Genomic DNA, 17,877 nt, shown 5'->3' on the forward strand with positions numbered 1-17,877 from the left:
GTCAAGGTCCCAGGTGTAAATGGGGAGCAGGGCTGTTAAATTTGGTGTTTTGGGTACAATTCTCTCATACTAACCACTGGATATTCAACATGGCACCTCATGGCAAAGAACTCTCTGAGGATGTGAGAAATAGAATTGTTGCTCTCCACAAAGATGGCCTGGGCTATAAGAAGATTGCTAACACCCTGAAACTGAGCTACAGCATGGTGGCCAAGGTCATACAGCGGTTTTCCAGGACAGGTTCCACTCGGAACAGGCTTCGCCAGGGTCGACCAAAGAAGTTGAGTCCACGTGTTCGGCATCATATCCAGAGGTTGGCTTTAAAAAATAGACACATGAGTGCTGCCAGCATTGCTGCAGAGGTTGAAGACGTGGGAGGTCAGCCTGTCAGTGCTCAGACCATACGCCGCACACTGCATCAACTCGGTCTGCATGGTCGTCATCCCAGAAGGAAGCTGACGCACAAGAAAGCCCGCAAACAGTTTGCTGAAGACAAGCAGTCCAAGAACATGGATTACTGGAATGCCCTGTGGTCTGACGAGACCAAGATAAACTTGTTTGGCTCAGATGGTGTCCAGCATGTGTGGCGGCGCCCTGGTGAGAAGTACCAAGACAACTGTATCTTGCCTACAGTCAAGCATGGTGGTGGTAGCATCATGGTCTTGGGCTGCATGAGTGTTGCTGGCACTGGTGAGCTGCAGTTCATTGCGGGAAACATGAATTCCAACATGTACTGTGACATTCTGAAACAGAGCATGATCCCCTCCTTTCGAAAACTGGGCCTCATGGCAGTTTTCCTACTGGATAACGACCCCAAACACAACCTCCAAGATGACAACTGCCTTGCTGAGGAAGCTGAAGGTAAAACTGATGGACTAAACCCAATTGAGCACCTGTGGCGCATCCTCAAGTGGAAGGTGGAGGAGTTCAAGGTGTCTAACATCCACCAGCTCCGTGATGTCATCATGGAGGAGTGGAAGAGGATTCCAGTAGCAACCTGTGCAGCTCTGGTGAATTCCATGCCCAGGAGGGTTAAGGCAGTGCTGAATAATAATGGTGGTCACACAAAATATTGACACTTTGGGCACAATTTGGACATGTTCACTGTGGGGTGTACTCACTTATGTTGCCAGCCATTTAGACATTAATGGCTGTGTGTTGAGTTATTTTCAGAAGACAGTAAATCTACACTGCTATACAAGCTGTACACTGACTACTCTAAGTTATATCCAAGTTTCATGTCTATAGTGTTGTCCCATGAAAAGATATAATGAAATATTTGCAGAAATGTGAGGGGTGTACTCACTTTTGTGATACACTGTATATACAGTATATATATAGAAAGAGAGGGGCGCTCCTCTTCCTCCGTTTCTTTCCGGTGGCGGTGGTCTGTTTGGCGTGACCATCGTGGTTGTTGGCATGGACGTTTCAGGTGCACGATCCTCTCCATTCAGCATAACCGGCTGCAGGGGCCGTGGGGGAACACATTGCTCCACCGGAAGCCCTTCTTGGGTGCGCTTGCCTGTCTCTGTCGCAAGCACGAGCCGCGGCACAAGCCTTTGATCCTCGGTCTCTCGTGGGTGTCACTGTAGCTTCGCGGTGTGAGAATTTCATTTAATTGTTTTTTTTCCACACCAGTCCTGCATAGCCCTTTTTGGCACACTTTAATTGTTTTTCTGTGTGTTTGGTTAGGTGCTGTGGCCCAGGCGGCAGTCCAGTCCTTGGTGGTGGTTTTTCTTCACATTTTCTTTCTTTGTAGGGTGAGTGTAGTGTCACGGGTGTTTGATTAATAGACCTCTTAATTTTTTTGGTTTGTCCTGGCCGCCTGGTAAGCCCCAGCAGTCTTTTCCCTTAATTTTTGGCTCCGGTCTGGGGCTAATTTATTGGTATTTATGGTGGGTACTTTAATAAAGTCTTTTTTGGTTAATTTGAAAAGCGTCTCTTGCCCCGTGGTATTATTGAACCTGTGTGATCTTGTATGTTAAAAGTTAAAGACTTAGAATTTCCTGTGGGTGAGATTACCCCAGGTGGCATTGTCGCAACACTATATTTCCTTGCTACTGCCACACTTATAAATGTAAACAGAATAGCATTGATTTTTTATTTTAAATTAACAAGGACACATGCATTCGGTCACTATTAAAAATTTAAAAATGTATTCACCCAGCAAACACAACTAGTTAAGCCGCTTGGTGGTGATACGCCATGACGGTAACGTTGTGAGAAAGTAAACCACCAGAAACAAGAAATCGGACCGCTTTAAACATCTGAATTTATTTACAACCCTACTGAGAGCAGCTACTTAAAAAAACATTATGTATTACAATAATACACCTAAAGGTCATGAAAATTCATTCAGATTTAGCAATTTGATGACGCATCTACCTTAATTATTAAAAAGTATCGGTATCAGATCGATATCGGTGATACTGGCCCTGTATTTACTTGGTATCGGATCGATACCAAATTTTGCAGTATCGCACACCACTACTGCCTACTAAGATGTCTTATTCTGGCTGAAATTCTGATTGAATATTGAGTACTTCTCAGATACAATGGATGGAGGTGGAGCAGTGAGCAGAGTTAAGAAATTGACATATTTCTTTATTTTTTATAAAGATGTACAAGAGTATTTTATTTGCATATAGTAATGTCAGTGACAATATACACAGTACATGGATAAGTTGTTAGCTGGCATGCTGTGTTGCCTCAGGCCATTGGTTTCAAGAGCCTAAGGCTAAATCTGTAAGCTTAGTAAGCTAAAAAAGTGGTGACACAATTGTTGTCTAACTAGAGCATCTCAGTAACCTGCCTTTTAAAGTTCAATGTCAGTTGGAATCCTCTCTATTTGGTTAGCTGCCTATGTAGACAGTGTGCAGCAAGGCAGCTCACTAGGTTTTAAGACAGACCTATTGTGTTTTTTTAAGAGCAGGACCTGACTGTTTCTCTAATGAGCAGAAACTTGTGGGGAATTCTGTGTTAAAAGTAGGTAAAACGAGGTCTTACTGTAGTCAGGCTAAACTCGTGAATTTTGTGAGCCAATATCTGCCTCATAAATCTCAAATAAATAGCAAACGTGTTATTAGACATACTAAATATTATGTCTAATTACTGCACTAGCAAAATTATATATCACAAAATGAAGCTTTTGTAACAGCCAGGAGATTTTTTATTTTATATTAAAAGTAATTAAATCTTTTTTGTCATAACTTGTAGTGTATGCTTGATTACACTTAACCATTTATCTGGGGGAAAACTACAACCCCAAATCAGAAAGTTCATTTATTAATAAACATCCATTCCTGCATTTCAGGTCTGCAACACATTCCAAAAAAAGTTGAGACAGTAGAGCAATTACCACTTTGTAATGTTGCCATTCCTTTTCACCACACTTAAAAAACATTTTGGAGTTTCATGTTTTATTTTGTCTCATTCTTCCAGCAAACACATGTGCAACAGTACGGGGTCGTCGTTGTCGCATTTTTCCTTTCAAAATTCTTTATAGGGCACAGGTCAGGACTGCAGGCAGGCCAGTCCAGTACTCGTACCCTTTTCTCCCGCAGCCATGCCTTTGTAATGTGTGCAGCATGTGGTTTTGCATTGTCTTGTTGAAAACTGCATGAACGTCCCTGGAAAAGATGACGTCTTAAAGGCAGCATATGTTGCTCTAAGATCTCAATGTACTTTTCTGTATTAATGCTGCCATCACAGAAGTGTAAATGACCTTTGCCAAAGGCACTGACACAGCCCCATACCATGACAGACCCTTTTGGACTTGTTGCTGATAACAGTCTGGATGGTTCTTTTCATTTCATTTTTTAAAAAAAGACCTGGAATGCTGTTTCATCTGACCACAATACATGTTTCCACTGTGTGATGGTCCATCCTAGATGCCTCCAAGCCCAGAGAAGTCGACGCCGCTTCTGGACATGGTTAACATAAAGCTTCTTTTTTGCACAGTAAAGTTTTAAGTGGCATTTGTGCATGTAACTCTGTATTGTAGTGCTTGACAAAAGTTTGCCAAAGTAATCCCTTGCCCATGTGGTTATATCAGCTATTGTTGAGAGGCAGTTTTTGATGCAGTGTCATCTGTGAGATCGATGATCACAGGTGTTTAGCTTAAGCTTGTGCCAGATTCCTTGAACTGTTTAATGATATTATGCACTGTAGAGGGATAAATATGCAAATCCCTTCCAATCTTTTTTTGAGGTACATTGTTTTTAAAAATTGCAATCATTTTCTCACACATTAGTTGACAAACTGGAGATCCTCTGATCATCTTTGCTCATCAAAGACTCAGCCTTTCCTGCTTTTTTTTTTTGCTGCTTTTGTACCAAACCATGATTACAATCACCTGTTGACATCACCTGTTTGGAATCACATCATTATTTAGTTTTTTCACCTCAATACTAGCCCTAAATTGCCCCGTCCCAACTTTCTTTGGAATGTGTTTCAGGCCTGAAATGCAGGAATGGAGGTATATTAACAAATGAAATGAAGTTGAGCAGATAAAACATGAAATATTTTGGGTTCAAACTGTTCAAATAAAAGTCAAAGTAAATGTAAGGAACACTGCATTTTTATTTTATTTGCATTTTCCATACCGTCCCAACTTTTTCTGATTTGGGGTTGTACATACAATGTTTTTGTCATAATAGAAGAAATCTCAAGACAAGAAGTACAAGCAAATAATAAAAACGTAATGCTGAATAAATTGGCAGCTCCAGTCATGACAAAAAACATCAGGATTTCTGTTGGAACCTCTGTGGGAGTGTGTGCTGTTACTTACCCATGTAAAAACGCACACCCCTGACACTGTCCAATTACAAATTACATCTGGCTCAAAATTATTCAAAACTGATTAAATTTAGGATTCCAGGAGTGTCCAAATGGTTCTTGCAACTACTAAAACGATTCCAGTAAATCCATTCTGTGCATACATTACTTAAGAAACACACTTCTTATTTCAAAATGAATGTTTATTTTTTTAAATCTTCAGTATTTTCTGTCTGCAGACAGGAATGCATGAGAGACATATCGGCTCAAACTTAGTTACGTACAAGAAAAAAAGGATCATATTTGTTGACATTTTCGTTGATATCATTGCTGGTATGTTTTTTATGTTGCAAAAGCATTTATATTAAAGCTTCTTACATATTTATCCAATGAGGATTCAACGATCACTGTTTGAGATCAGCTGTTTGAGATCCAGACCATTCCACTCTAGTTTTGCACTGGTTTCCTCTCACTTCTTTCTCCCTGTGTTTGTTTTCTATACAAGTACATCTCATGCAGAGACAGTAGAGCGTAGAAACAAGGCAAAAATACAATTAAAAATAATAATAATAAAAAATTAAACAACCCTCACAATTACTACTGTGCAACAACCTAATAATCTTTTCACTAAGCACAGAGCACACTGCAATTATTAAAAGTATTTTCAACTACTCAATGTACACATCCACTGTTACCTTAAAAACACAATGCTTCTTACCCAACACTACTAATAATCCACGAAAACCTTCATATTCCCCACAGAAGACACAAAGCAAGACCACTTAACTTAATTACATTAAAATAATACAAAAAAAAATCCTGATTTAAGCCCCTTATTTGTACACCAACCTGAGGTATGCTTATTCAGCTCTGCCTCCAATGGATTGTCTGGATAAGACCATTTTTAAAGGATGAGGCACATTTCCAGGCTGTCATCCAGGAGGAACATCTACCAGACTCAATGACTGGCTTTTTACTGCTGATCTGAAATCTTATACTATGTTTCCTCTTGCTTTTGTTCCCTAGTGGATTCACTGAACCACTGAACCATGCATCCCAGAACTGCCGCAAATCTTAATAACTAAACCTGCATTTTATGACCAAGGTACTATACATAAAGCATTCCCACAGTTATATACATACAGTGGAGCTATTATATACACAAGATAACCAGATGTCTGGAAATACGGTCTGCAAAAGCCCCTGGAATTAGCTTAAAGCTGACAAAAGCATGCCCCCTGGAGCAAAGAGCAAGAACAGTCAGTCCTGTTGATTAAAAAAGGCAATAGGCATCTAACCCAAGGTAGAAAGAGCTGACCGGATCCAACTCCAAGCAAAAGAACAGGATCATTCTTCAGAAAATACAAGTAGAAATCTGTCAAAACTCTATCAAAGACATTCTCAGCAAACATCATCATATAAAAAATGGGAACAATTCAAAAAGCCCATACAATCAAAGAATTTAAACACTGCAGACCAGCTGGACATTAAAGGCTGTAGTAACAGCATGACTGTTGTGATACACCACACTGTATCACTTGTTAAACAATCAGGCATCATCTTTGGATTCTTTCTCTTAAACCTGGGCTGCAGAAGTTTAGTCCTGGAGGACTTGAGTCTGACAGTATGCAAACTATCCTGCTTAAACACACATGCTTAAAGTAATTAGTTCACCAGGTTCACCAGTCCTGACAGAGTGAGGAAATCCTCTAATCGTACTGAAATCCACTGCCTGTTGTGCACCATCAAACACCACTAATCACACTACACATCAAACATGCTGAACACCTACTAGACCTGTATGAAATACATACACTTAAGACTAAAACACCTTTAAATACTAAACGCCGTCATGAAAAATATACCTCATATACCCTCAGCAGTCACATGCTTAAGCTTTACAATAACACATAATACCATCCACTGTCAGGAGTGGGTCTCAATCTTTTATCATCCGGGCTGTAGCAAGACAGCAAAACTAAGTCTGGTTTGCCTGAAACATATATGAATCAGCTGTATAGTGACATTTGAGATACTAGGTCTTTAATACACCCGTCACATTCCAGGCAGGTTGGTTGTAAAATGAGCAGGAGAGGATTGGGACATTTTCACATGACTCAAGTATCTGGTCCATATCCAGGCCTGGTTGGTAGAAAAACCTCCAGACAAAAAGTCAATTTGCAAATAACACTGGACATCACAGATCCCTGAATCTAGTACAGTGTGACAGTGGTAGCCTAGTAGGTAGGGCTTTGGGCTATCAACTGAAAAGTTGAGTTATAATCCCAGATCTGCCATGCAGCCACTGTTGGGTCCTTGAGCAAGGCCCTTAACTCTCTATGCTCCAGGGGTGCCGTACAATGGCTGACCCTGTGCTTTGTTTATGTATATATGACAAATAAAGGCATTCTATCATTCTATTTATCATCTGGGCTGTTGCAGGGAAGCAAAAGCAAGTATGTTATGCCTTAAACGTGTATGAGTCAGCTGTAAAGTAACATTTTAGATACTAGTTTTCATCAAATATTTTAATACATTTAACACATTCCAGGCAGGGTTGGTTTTAAAATAAGCAGGAGGGGATTAGAGCATTTTTTATACCCAGAATTAATTCTGGGCTTTTTTTAAGGAGTAGAATTTCATATTGCAGGTTGGTTTGTACAATGGGAGAAGATAAAGCAGAAGGACTTAAGCCTGGACAGAAGAGAATAAGTATGAATAGAAGGGTTCAAGAACAAGCAGAAAGACATAAGAGTAAGTAGAAGGGTATAAAAGTGGGCGTAAGTCTTTATACCATCCAGGCAGAAGCTTCACTTGATAAAACTAATAACTGATTGAATACATGGAATCATACATAGCTAAGGCTCATTTCCTAAAAACACTGGACATCACAGATCCCTGAATCTAGTACAGTGGGAGCCTAGTGGGTAGAGCTTTGGACTATCAACTGAAAATTTTAGAGTTAAAATCCCAGCTTTGCCATGCAGCCACTGTTGGACCATTAAGCAAGGCCTCTAACCCTGTTTGCTCCAGGGGCACCGTATGATGGCTGACCCTGCGCTCTGACCCCAGCTTCCAAAACAAGCTGGGATATGCAAAGAAAGAATTTTGTTGTACTGTACACCTGTATATGTATATATGACAAATGAAGGCATTCTATTCTAGTAGATCCATTCAGAGATGGTTTACTGCTTTACAATTTAATTTTACATCAATATTGTTTCGCAAACCAGACTTTAACTCTAAAGAGAAATTTATTTAATTTAATTCATAGGAGTTCAAGCTGAAGGTGGGTGGATGATAGTCTTCCTAAGGCAATCTACGCTTCCAGATTCCAAAAGGAAACAGCAGTGATCGATACAGGCTGCTTTCCAAGTCGCAATCTACTGTAGTAAATGACATGTCTAATTAGTGCACTACCAAGTTACACACTATGCAGCACAAATAATGTCATTTTGGAAGTGACCCATGGCTGAAGTCAAGGCATAAAATGTAGTAAAATATGTTTTTTTTGCAAGACATACACTGTTCATTTGCTGTAGAATTAAAAATGATGCAATTGGAATGAAATGAGTAATGGTGTGGTGTGTCTCTCCTGAGCACATTTGAGTGCTCTGAAGAAGTCAAATTAGATGTATGCTAAAAATAACTGGCAGCTTTGATTATGCAAATATAAACATTACATTTTGTATTGAAGCTCAGCAGTGTAACGTTACCCTGTGTTTTAAAACATCACAAGAAAATTATTTAGTGGTAAGCCTACATCCAAAGATTTAGGTCAATCAAGATGTTTAAGGCAGTGGTCCCCAACCACCGGGCCACGGATCGGTACTGGTCCGTGGGTCATTTATTGCCGGGCCGCACAGAAAGAATAAATAATTAGAGATCGCTACAAGAGCAATTAAATTTACAATACTCTCAATACAATACTCTGTATCGGGTGATACTGTCTTTTATCACCACTAGGTGGAAGCAGCGTCTCATTGCAGCAAAAAAGCTCAGGATTCACACTGATTTTTCATTCTATAGTTACTCTATTTTAAATTGTCCCTCCCCCGCTGGTCTGTGAAATTATATCTTATATGAAACTGGTCAGTGGTGGAAAAAAAGGTTAGGGGCTGCTGGTCTTTATCCTGGTTTTCAAGTTTAGAAAGTCTGTGGGCATAGTTTTCGTCATTCAGAGCCAACATTTAGTTTTACATGTATATATATATATATATACAGTGGGGTCAAAAAGTATTTAGTCAGCCACTGATTGTGCAGGTTCTCCTACTTAGAAAGATGAGAGAGGTCTGAAATTTTCATCATAGGTACACTTCAACTATGATACAAAATGAGAAAAAAAAATCCAGGAAATCACATTGTAGGATTTTTAAAGAATTTATTCGTAAATTATGGTGGAAAATAAGTATTTGGTCAATAACAAACAAGCAAGATTTCTGGCTCTCACAGACCTGTATCTTCTTCTTTAAGAAGCTCTTCTGTCCTCCACTTGTTACCTGTATTAATGGCACCTGTTTGACCTCGTTATCTGTATAAAAGACACCTGTCCACAGCCTCAAACAGTTAGACTCCAAACTCAACCATGGCCAAGACCAAAGAGCTGTCAAAGGACACCAGGAAGAAAATTGTAGACCTGCACCAGGCTGGGAAGAGTAAATTTACAATAGGCAAGCAGGTTGGTGTGAATAAATCAACTGTGGGAACAATTGTAAGAAAATGGAAGACATACAAGACCATTGATAATCTCCCTTGGGGTCAAGATCTCATCCCGTGGGGTCAAAATGATCATGAGAACGGTGAGCAAAAATCGCAGAACTATACGGAGGGACCTGATGAATGACCTGCAGAGAGCTGGGACCAAAGTACAAAGGCTACCATCAGTAACACACTACGCCGAGAGGGACTCAAATCCTGCAGTGCCAGGCGTGTCCCCCTGCTTAAGCCAGTACATGTCCAGGCCCGTCTGATGTTTGCCAGAGAGCATATGGATGATCCAGAAGAGGATTGGGAGAATATCATGTGGTCAGATGAAACCAAAATGGAACTTTTTGGTAAAAACTCAACTCGTCGTGTTTGGAGGAAGAAGAAAAACCCAAGAACACCATACCTACTGTGAAGCATGGGGGTGGAAACATCATGCTTTGGGGCTGTTTTTCTGCAAAGGGGACAGGACGACTGATCCGTGTTAAGGGAAGAATGAACGGGGCCATGTATCGTGAGATTTTAAGCCAAAACCTGCTTCCATCAGTGAGAGCATTGAAGATGGAACGTGGCTGGGTCTTCCAGCATGACAATGATCCCAAACACACCGCTCGGGCAACGAAGGAGTGGCTCCGTAAAAAGCATTTCAAGGTCCTGAAGTGGCCTAGCCAGTCTCCAGACCTCAACCCCATAGAAAATTTGTGGAGTTCGTGTTGCCCAGCGACAGCCCCAAAACATCACTGCTCTAGAGGAGATCTGCATGGAGGAATGGGCCAAAATACCAGCTACAGTGTGTGCAAACCTGGTGAAGACTTACAGGAAACGTTTGACCTCTGTCATTGCCAACAAAGGTTATGTTACAAAGTATTGAGTTGAACTTTTGTTATTGACCAAATACTTATTTTCCACCATAATTTACAAATAAATACTTTAAAAATCCTACAATGTGATTTCCTGGATTTTCTTTCTCATTTTGTCTCTCATAGTTGAAGTGTACCTATGATGAAAATTACAGACCTCTCTCATCTTTCTAAGTAGGAGAACCTGCACAATCAGTGGCTGACTAAATACTTTTTGGCCCCACTGCATATATATAAAAAAATTATAGAGCGTTTTTTGGCTTGAAAAGCCTTAATGTGCGTATTTTACCACAGGGTTAATGCAAGAGAAAATGAGTAACTCATATGAAACAGACTCTTAAGACCAGCATCACAGAAACTGATCTATATATATATATATATATATATATATATATATATATATATATATATATATATATATATATATATATATATATATATATATATATATATATACAGTGTATCACAAAAGTGAGTACACCCCTCACATTTCTGCAAATATTTCATTATATCTTTTCATGGGACAACACTATAGAAATAAAACTTGGATATAACTTAGAGTAGTCAGTGTACAACTTGTATAGCAGTGTAGATTTACTGTCTTCTGAAAATAACTCAACACACAGCCATTAATGTCTAAATAGCTGGCAACATAAGTGAGTACACCCCACAGTGAACATGTCCAAATTGTGCCCAAATGTGTCGTTGTCCCTCCCTGGTGTCATGTGTCAAGGTCCCAGGTGTAAATGGGGAGCAGGGCTGTTAAATTTGGTGTTTTGGGTACAATTCTCTCATACTGGCCACTGGATATTCAACATGGCACCTCATGGCAAAGAACTCTCTGAGGATGTGAGAAATAGAATTGTTGCTCTCCACAAAGATGGCCTGGGCTATAAGAAGATTGCTAACACCCTGAAACTGAGCTACAGCATGGTGGCCAAGGTCATACAGCAGTTTTCCAGGACAGGTTCCACTCGGAACAGGCTTCGCCAGGGTCGACCAAAGAAGTTGAGTCCACGTGTTCGGTGTCATATCCAGAGGTTGGCTTTAAAAAATAGACACAAGTGCTGCCAGCATTGCTGCAGAGGTTGAAGACGTGGGAGGTCAGCCTGTCAGTGCTCAGACCATACGCCGCACACTGCATCAACTCGGTCTGCATGGTCATCATCCCAGAAGGAAGCTGACGAACAAGAAAGCCAGCAAACAGTTTGCTGAAAACAAGCAGTCCAAGAACATGGATTACTGGAATGCCCTGTGGTCTGACGAGACCAAGACAAACTTGTTTGGCTCAGATGGTGTCCAGCATGTGTGGCGGCGCCCTGGTGAGAAGTACCAAGACAACTGTATCTTGCCTACAGTCAAGCATGGTGGTGGTAGCATCATGGTCTTGGGCTGCATGAGTGTTGCTGGCACTGGGGAGCTGCAGTTCATTGAGGGAAACATGAATTCCAACATGTACTGTGACATTCTGAAACAGAGCATGATCCCCTCCCTTCGAAAACTGGGCCTCATGGCAGTTTTCCAACAGGATAACGACCCCAAACACAACCTCCAAGATGACAACTGCCTTGCTGAGGAAGCTGAAGGTAAAGGTGATGGACTAAACCCAATTGAGCACCTGTGGCGCATCCTCAAGTGGAAGGTGGAGGAGTTCAAGGTGTCTAACATCCACCAGCTCCGTGATGTCATCATGGAGGAGTGGAAGAGGATTCCAGTAGCAACCTGTGCAGCTCTGGTGAATTCCATGCCCAGGAGGGTTAAGGCAGTGCTGGATAATAATGGTGGTCACACAAAATATTGACACTTTGGGCACAATTTGGACATGTTCACTGTGGGGTGTACTCACTTATGTTGCCAGCCATTTAGATATTAATGGCTGTGTGTTGAGTTATTTTCAGAAGACAGTAAATCTACACTGCTATACAAGTTGTACACTGACTACTCTAAGTTATATCCAAGTTTTATTTCTTCAGTGTTGTCCCATGAAAAGATATAATAAAATTTTTGCAGAAATGTGAGGGGTGTACTCACTTTTGTGATACACTGTATATACCGACGAGGCATAACATTATGACCACTGACAGGTGAAGTGAATAACACTTATTATCTCTTCATCACAGCACCTGTTACTGGGTGAGATATATTAGGCAGCAAGTGAACATTTTATTCTCAAAGCTGATGTGTTAGAAGCAGGAAAAATGGGTAAGCATTAGGATTTGAGCGAGTTTGACAAGGGCCGAATTGTGATGGCTAGACGACTGGGTCAGAGCATCTCCAAAACTGCAGCTCTTGTGGGGTGTTCCTGGTCTGCAGTGGTCAGTATCTATCAAAAGTGTTCCAAGGAAGGAACAGTGGTAAACCATTGACATAGTCATGGGTGGCCAGGGCTCATTAATGCACAGGGGAGCGAAGGCTGGCCCGTGTGGTCCGATCCAACAGACAAGCTACTGTAGTTCGAATTGCTGAAGAAGTTAATGCTGGTTCTGATAGAAAGGTGTCACAATACACAGTGCATCACAGTTGCATGGCTGTTTTGGCAGCAAAACCAACACAATATTAGGAAGGTGGTCATAATGTTATGCCGGATTGGTGTATTTTTCTACTGTACAGCTGAGGTCAAATGACATAAAGGGAACTGCAAGCTGGGATGTTCTTTTGTAAGACTGCTAATCTTCAAACTTTCAAAAATAGTATACAATCTATCTATCACTTAGCCTACTCACTTTCTCAATGACTGTCAATGCTTTACTAATGTGGTGAAAAAGAAGAGTGAGGACTTGATGCGGACTTGATGGATCCTGAGCATCTTGCGTAATAAAAGATAAAAACATCACCTCATACATTCGCACACACACACACACACACACACACACACACACACACACACACACACACACAATCACACAATCACACATTTAAGACTTGTTTAATCGTTGTCTCTCATAATAAAAAAAACAGTCCAATGAATAGAGAACAGTCTGCAAATGCACCTAAAGCAGTGCAGGACAGGTTAGGTTTGAGTCCATTGGAGAAAAACCGGAACTGTTGTTTGAGTGCCGCCTCATGCTGAAGACATTCAGGACGGTCTGCTGAGCTTCACAAACGTAGCAGTGTGGAGAAAGATGCCTGAGAACAATGTACAGCCCGTGAAAAAACTGGAGGCAGGTCAAAGTACACACCTGTGTGTAGTGACCCACATGCATGAAGCTAAGAATTGCTGTGTGTGTGTGTGTGTGTGTGTGTGTGTGTGTGTGTGTGTGTGTAAGTAACTGTGCTGAGAACATGCCTAACTTTTCTTGAATTAACGAAATGGCAATAATCAACCCATTGCCATGTTTATAACAATTCCAACGTGATTGGTGATTGAATTGTGTCCGTTCAATTTGCCAGAGTTTCCTGCCTGGCATTTCTAAGCTATCTTCATGGCTCAGGTAAAAATACAGAGGTTTTAAAAAGCGGTGATTCACAAAAGAGTGAATAATGTGATTATTAATCATAAGAGACATTCAGTTTTACTGATTTCAACAAAGTTTGTTTTGTTTTTTTAATTATTCTGGCGTATTCATTTTCATTCTACATTAAAAAAAAGGTTTAACAGTCAATTAAATCCTCGTTATGATTCTGTTTTCTTGGTATGTGCCCCCTGCGTTTGGTGTCTGCAGAATCCCGGTTGCCGTAGTGTTTGTGTGCAGTGTATCCAGACGTTCTAGTGTCCGTTTCCCTATTACCAAAAACTTTCATATACACACTCCACAGGCAACGCTAACGATACTTCATTCACTTTTGCATCTGTTCTCTCTCACGACGTACAAACACATAATGAAAAAAAAACATAGAAAGAACCTGAAAAGATTTAAACTTTATGGAGCCCCCGTGCATGTGCTATGACGATGGAGACGAGGACAAACCACCTCGACCACCGGTTTAAGAGGGAGGGTTGAACGGCATGCCTTCATCGCTGGGTGTCGCCGTGTCATCGCTAGGCTCCAGACTGTCCTTGTTGCTCACGGTGCTGTCGGAAGGAGCCGAGGGCTCCTCTGGGGTGGGTGGACTTTCAGGGTTTTCCTGCTGTCCGTTAGGGGTGGGCTCCTGAAGCTCGGTTGGCGTGGGAGGAGGCGTGTTAGCATCAGGTCCCATGCCGTCGATAGACAAGGAGGTGGGTACGGCTGGGACAGTGGGCACTGGGGCCAGAGTGCGCGACGTTGAAGTGCTTCCCATCAGGCGCCACTGCATGATGCTGGTGTCCTTGCCACCTGTCGACACCAGGTGACTGTCGCTGTGCGTGAAGCTAACGTTGGTCACGTGACTGCTGTGGGCGCCATACTTATGACTCGGGGCCTGAAGGAAAAGGAGTTCAAGTAAGCAATAAATTATTTATTTATTAGGATTTTAACGTCATGTTTTACACACTTTGGTTACATTCAGACAGGACAGGTAGTTACTGGTTACACAAGTTTCATGTCAAACACAGTAATGGACAATTTGGTATCTCTAATTCACCTCACTTGCATGTTTTGGACTGTTGGAGGAAACCGGTGCTTCCAGAGGAAACCCACGCAGACACGGGGAGAACATGCAAACTCCACACAGATAGGACCGCCCCACCTGGGAATCGAATCCAGGACCTTCTTGCTGTGAGGCTAGTGCTACCCACTGAGCCATCGTACTTCCCAAGTAAGCAACAATTACAGCCAGTCATACTCGAATTGCACTGTAGCATTGCACACAATAAGGTCAAAAGTATGTGGACACCCTTCTAAAAAAAAAGCAGCCAACTTGGCCCATTACCGCTGGGATCCAGGGTTTAAATGTCGGCAAGTTGGGTGTCTACATACAGACATGATTGGGTATGTCTAAGAGGGAAAAATAGCTGAGGCCCTGTGATGGTTTGGTGTCCTATCCAGGGTGTGTTACTGCATTGTGTCGGGTGATGCTGAGGAAACTGAACCCACTGTCCAGGATAATAACGGTGGTAAAGCATGAAAATTGTATGCTTCCTACTTGGCATATGTTTGGGGAAGACCCTTTCCTGAAATGTCATTTGTCATTTGCCAAGGCTTTGTGTCTGACCCTAATAAAATGACTAAATAGGCACAAGTTTCAACAGACACAAAGGTGGGGTCAATGTCATACTAATCCCCCCGGTTAGGGGTCATGTTCAGAGGTCCAAATGTTCTGTATTTGCTTTTTTTTTTTGCCTTTCATCTACATGATTACTTCAACATTACATAATCCCACAAAAGAATATTGATGCAATTCACAGTCATTAATCTTTATTTTATTATTGTTATTATTATGAATAGCTTTCAGGTGGCGCAGGGTTCTATTACTCTAGCCCATTAAAACCCAGATCTTAGCAGTGCCTTCTGCCGTCTGGGCGTCCACAAAGACATGATTGGCTATGTCAGGGAGGGGGTTAGGGGAAAAGGGTTTGCATTGGAACCAGACACACAGCGACACTGTCAGGACTAAATGGTTAGTGAAAATGAAATTAAAACATTATATATAATTAGTAAACAATCGCTTGGTATTCCATATGATTTAAGTATCATTTAGTATATAGTATATAGACACAGCACTTTTTTTTTACCTCAGGGAGATAATAAAGCTATAATAACTGTTAGGGTACCTGCGGCGTCTGGTGAACGCACCACCAGTTCCCAGCGTCGCAGGTGTTACAGAGCACCAAACAGCAAGGCCTTAGATAGGAGGCCGTCTAATTAGTGCAACGACCTGCAGCTGCGCTCGCCCTATTTAAGCGAGCCTCGCATGGCTGCAGGCGTCTCATCTTCTCTTTTGTTTTTCATGCATGGCTGTGCAGTCGCACCCTTTAGCAGGGCCAGTTTGGTATCCCCGGGCAATCTTTAGGATGGTCGGGTGTGTAAGCTGAAAGGCTGAGGTAAATAGGGTTTTTCTTTACCTGATAGGGAAAGACCGGTGCGACTCCACGCAGTCCTCGCGCTGCTGTTTTGTTCAGCGTTTTACCTCCCCTGTAACCGTTAGCTGGAGGCTAACGTTAGCTTAGCCCCCGGTACAGCGGAGGTTCATATCCGCTAATATAGATGGATTCGTCTGTGCCGGCTTAGCCTAGTGGGCTAAGCGCCTGCTTGTTGCGCTTCCTGCACCGGTTCCTTCGAATCCGCGCTGTAATATAATAAATTTGTCTATTTTTCTTCTCAGATCGGCTTCCTCCCAGCTCAGCGGTGCAAGGCTGGTGACATCGCCGATCCGGGGAACTCCGAAACAGCGATCAGTTTCGGAATCTCTCGTTCCCGGTTCTGTTTCCCGGGACATTGGTCCTCTGCGCCTTTTAAGCGCGAGACTCCTTTATTTCCTATCGCTAGTATATAGCGCAGCGAGTACGCGAACGCCTCGCACACAGGCGATCCGGGTTCGCGATTCACGGTTTTTGTGTTTTTTTTACTTTTTTCTCTTTTTCCTATTTTTTGCCTGCAGCGCCAGCGGCATCAATCGGGGTTCACCCGATTTGTTTTTTGTTCATCTTTTTTCATCTTGTGTTTTATTAATATATATATTGTTTATAAATAAAAGACTTTTTCTCTGCATCCTTGGGTCCTATGCCTCTCCTTATAACAATAACAATAATAATCTGTAGGCAAATGGTAAAAAAAAACCCGTTATTGGTTTCCGTTATACTGCACATCCCGTTTTTGCTAGTAGTTTAGAGCAATAAGTGCTGACCTTAGGTTTGGAGCAGGGGTACTGGAACAGGTGAACCTTGCAGAAGTCATCAGCCAGAGCAATCACCCTCCTGTTGTGAGATCTGATTAAAGCGTTGATGTCAGTGCCATCTGAACCCTCAGGCCACACTCCTGTTTCAAAGCAAACACAAACACTAATAAGTTTACCGAGAAAAGTGCACTTGTAATACTTGGGGCATTTACACTGGCCCATCATGCACATCATAACCTGATTGCATTTCAATTCTGTATATGAAGGTACTTCTTTTTTAACATGAGTTGTCTCATATCATTTATATCAGGAGCTTTAAACCCTTTACAACTAGCGACCCACCCAATCAACTACAAAGGTTTTTACTCCCCTTTATTAAAATAAAACCAACCTGATCATTTAGTGCAACAATGAACACAGTACTCAATGTGTTGTATATGTGACAGTGTTTTTTGCTACAAGTCTTATATTATCTTATATTTCAGCAACAAAAGATTGATCGGAAATGGAACCAGAAATCAGATGAGAAAACTTTAATAACTTGCAGCCAAAGATTTTTTTTCCCTTTTTGGCACTGTCACAATTTGGATCTAATTCTCTGTGCACAATTGTGTGTAGGACAGTGGTGGGTTCCTACAGATAGTTTGAACATAGGAAGGTAGCTCAGAGGATATGGTATGAGCCTAGTAATCGTAAGGTTGCCAGTTCAAAACCCACCATTGCCTAGTTGCCACTGTTGAGCCCTTGAGCAAGGCCCTTAAACCTCAACTGCTTAAACTGCTTTGGATAAAAGCATCTGCTAAATGCTGCAAATGCAAGTAGGTCTTGCTATGCCGTCTGTGGT

At 41.6% G+C, this 17,877-nt stretch overlaps 1 protein-coding gene across 4 annotated transcripts in view; it reads right to left on the reverse strand.

Annotated features, from left to right (window-relative positions):
• Nucleotides 1-13,250: 13,250 nt before the first annotated feature.
• The window catches only part of LOC134315019 (echinoderm microtubule-associated protein-like 4), a 135,363-nt gene continuing 130,736 nt past the window's right edge, over nucleotides 13,251-17,877 (reverse strand). For all 4 annotated transcript variants that reach the window (XM_062995918.1, XM_062995917.1, XM_062995916.1 and 1 more), the window contains 2 exons: nucleotides 17,043-17,173; nucleotides 13,251-14,678 (listed from right to left, as the gene is read on the reverse strand). In XM_062995918.1, the coding sequence (XP_062851988.1) occupies nucleotides 14,265-14,678; nucleotides 17,043-17,173 (545 nt within the window). In that variant the 3' untranslated portion in view covers nucleotides 13,251-14,264. The remainder of the gene's footprint in view (nucleotides 14,679-17,042; nucleotides 17,174-17,877) is intronic.

Source organism: Trichomycterus rosablanca, chromosome 5 (assembly GCF_030014385.1).
Source record: "Trichomycterus rosablanca isolate fTriRos1 chromosome 5, fTriRos1.hap1, whole genome shotgun sequence".
Lineage (NCBI taxonomy): Eukaryota > Metazoa > Chordata > Actinopteri > Siluriformes > Trichomycteridae > Trichomycterus > Trichomycterus rosablanca.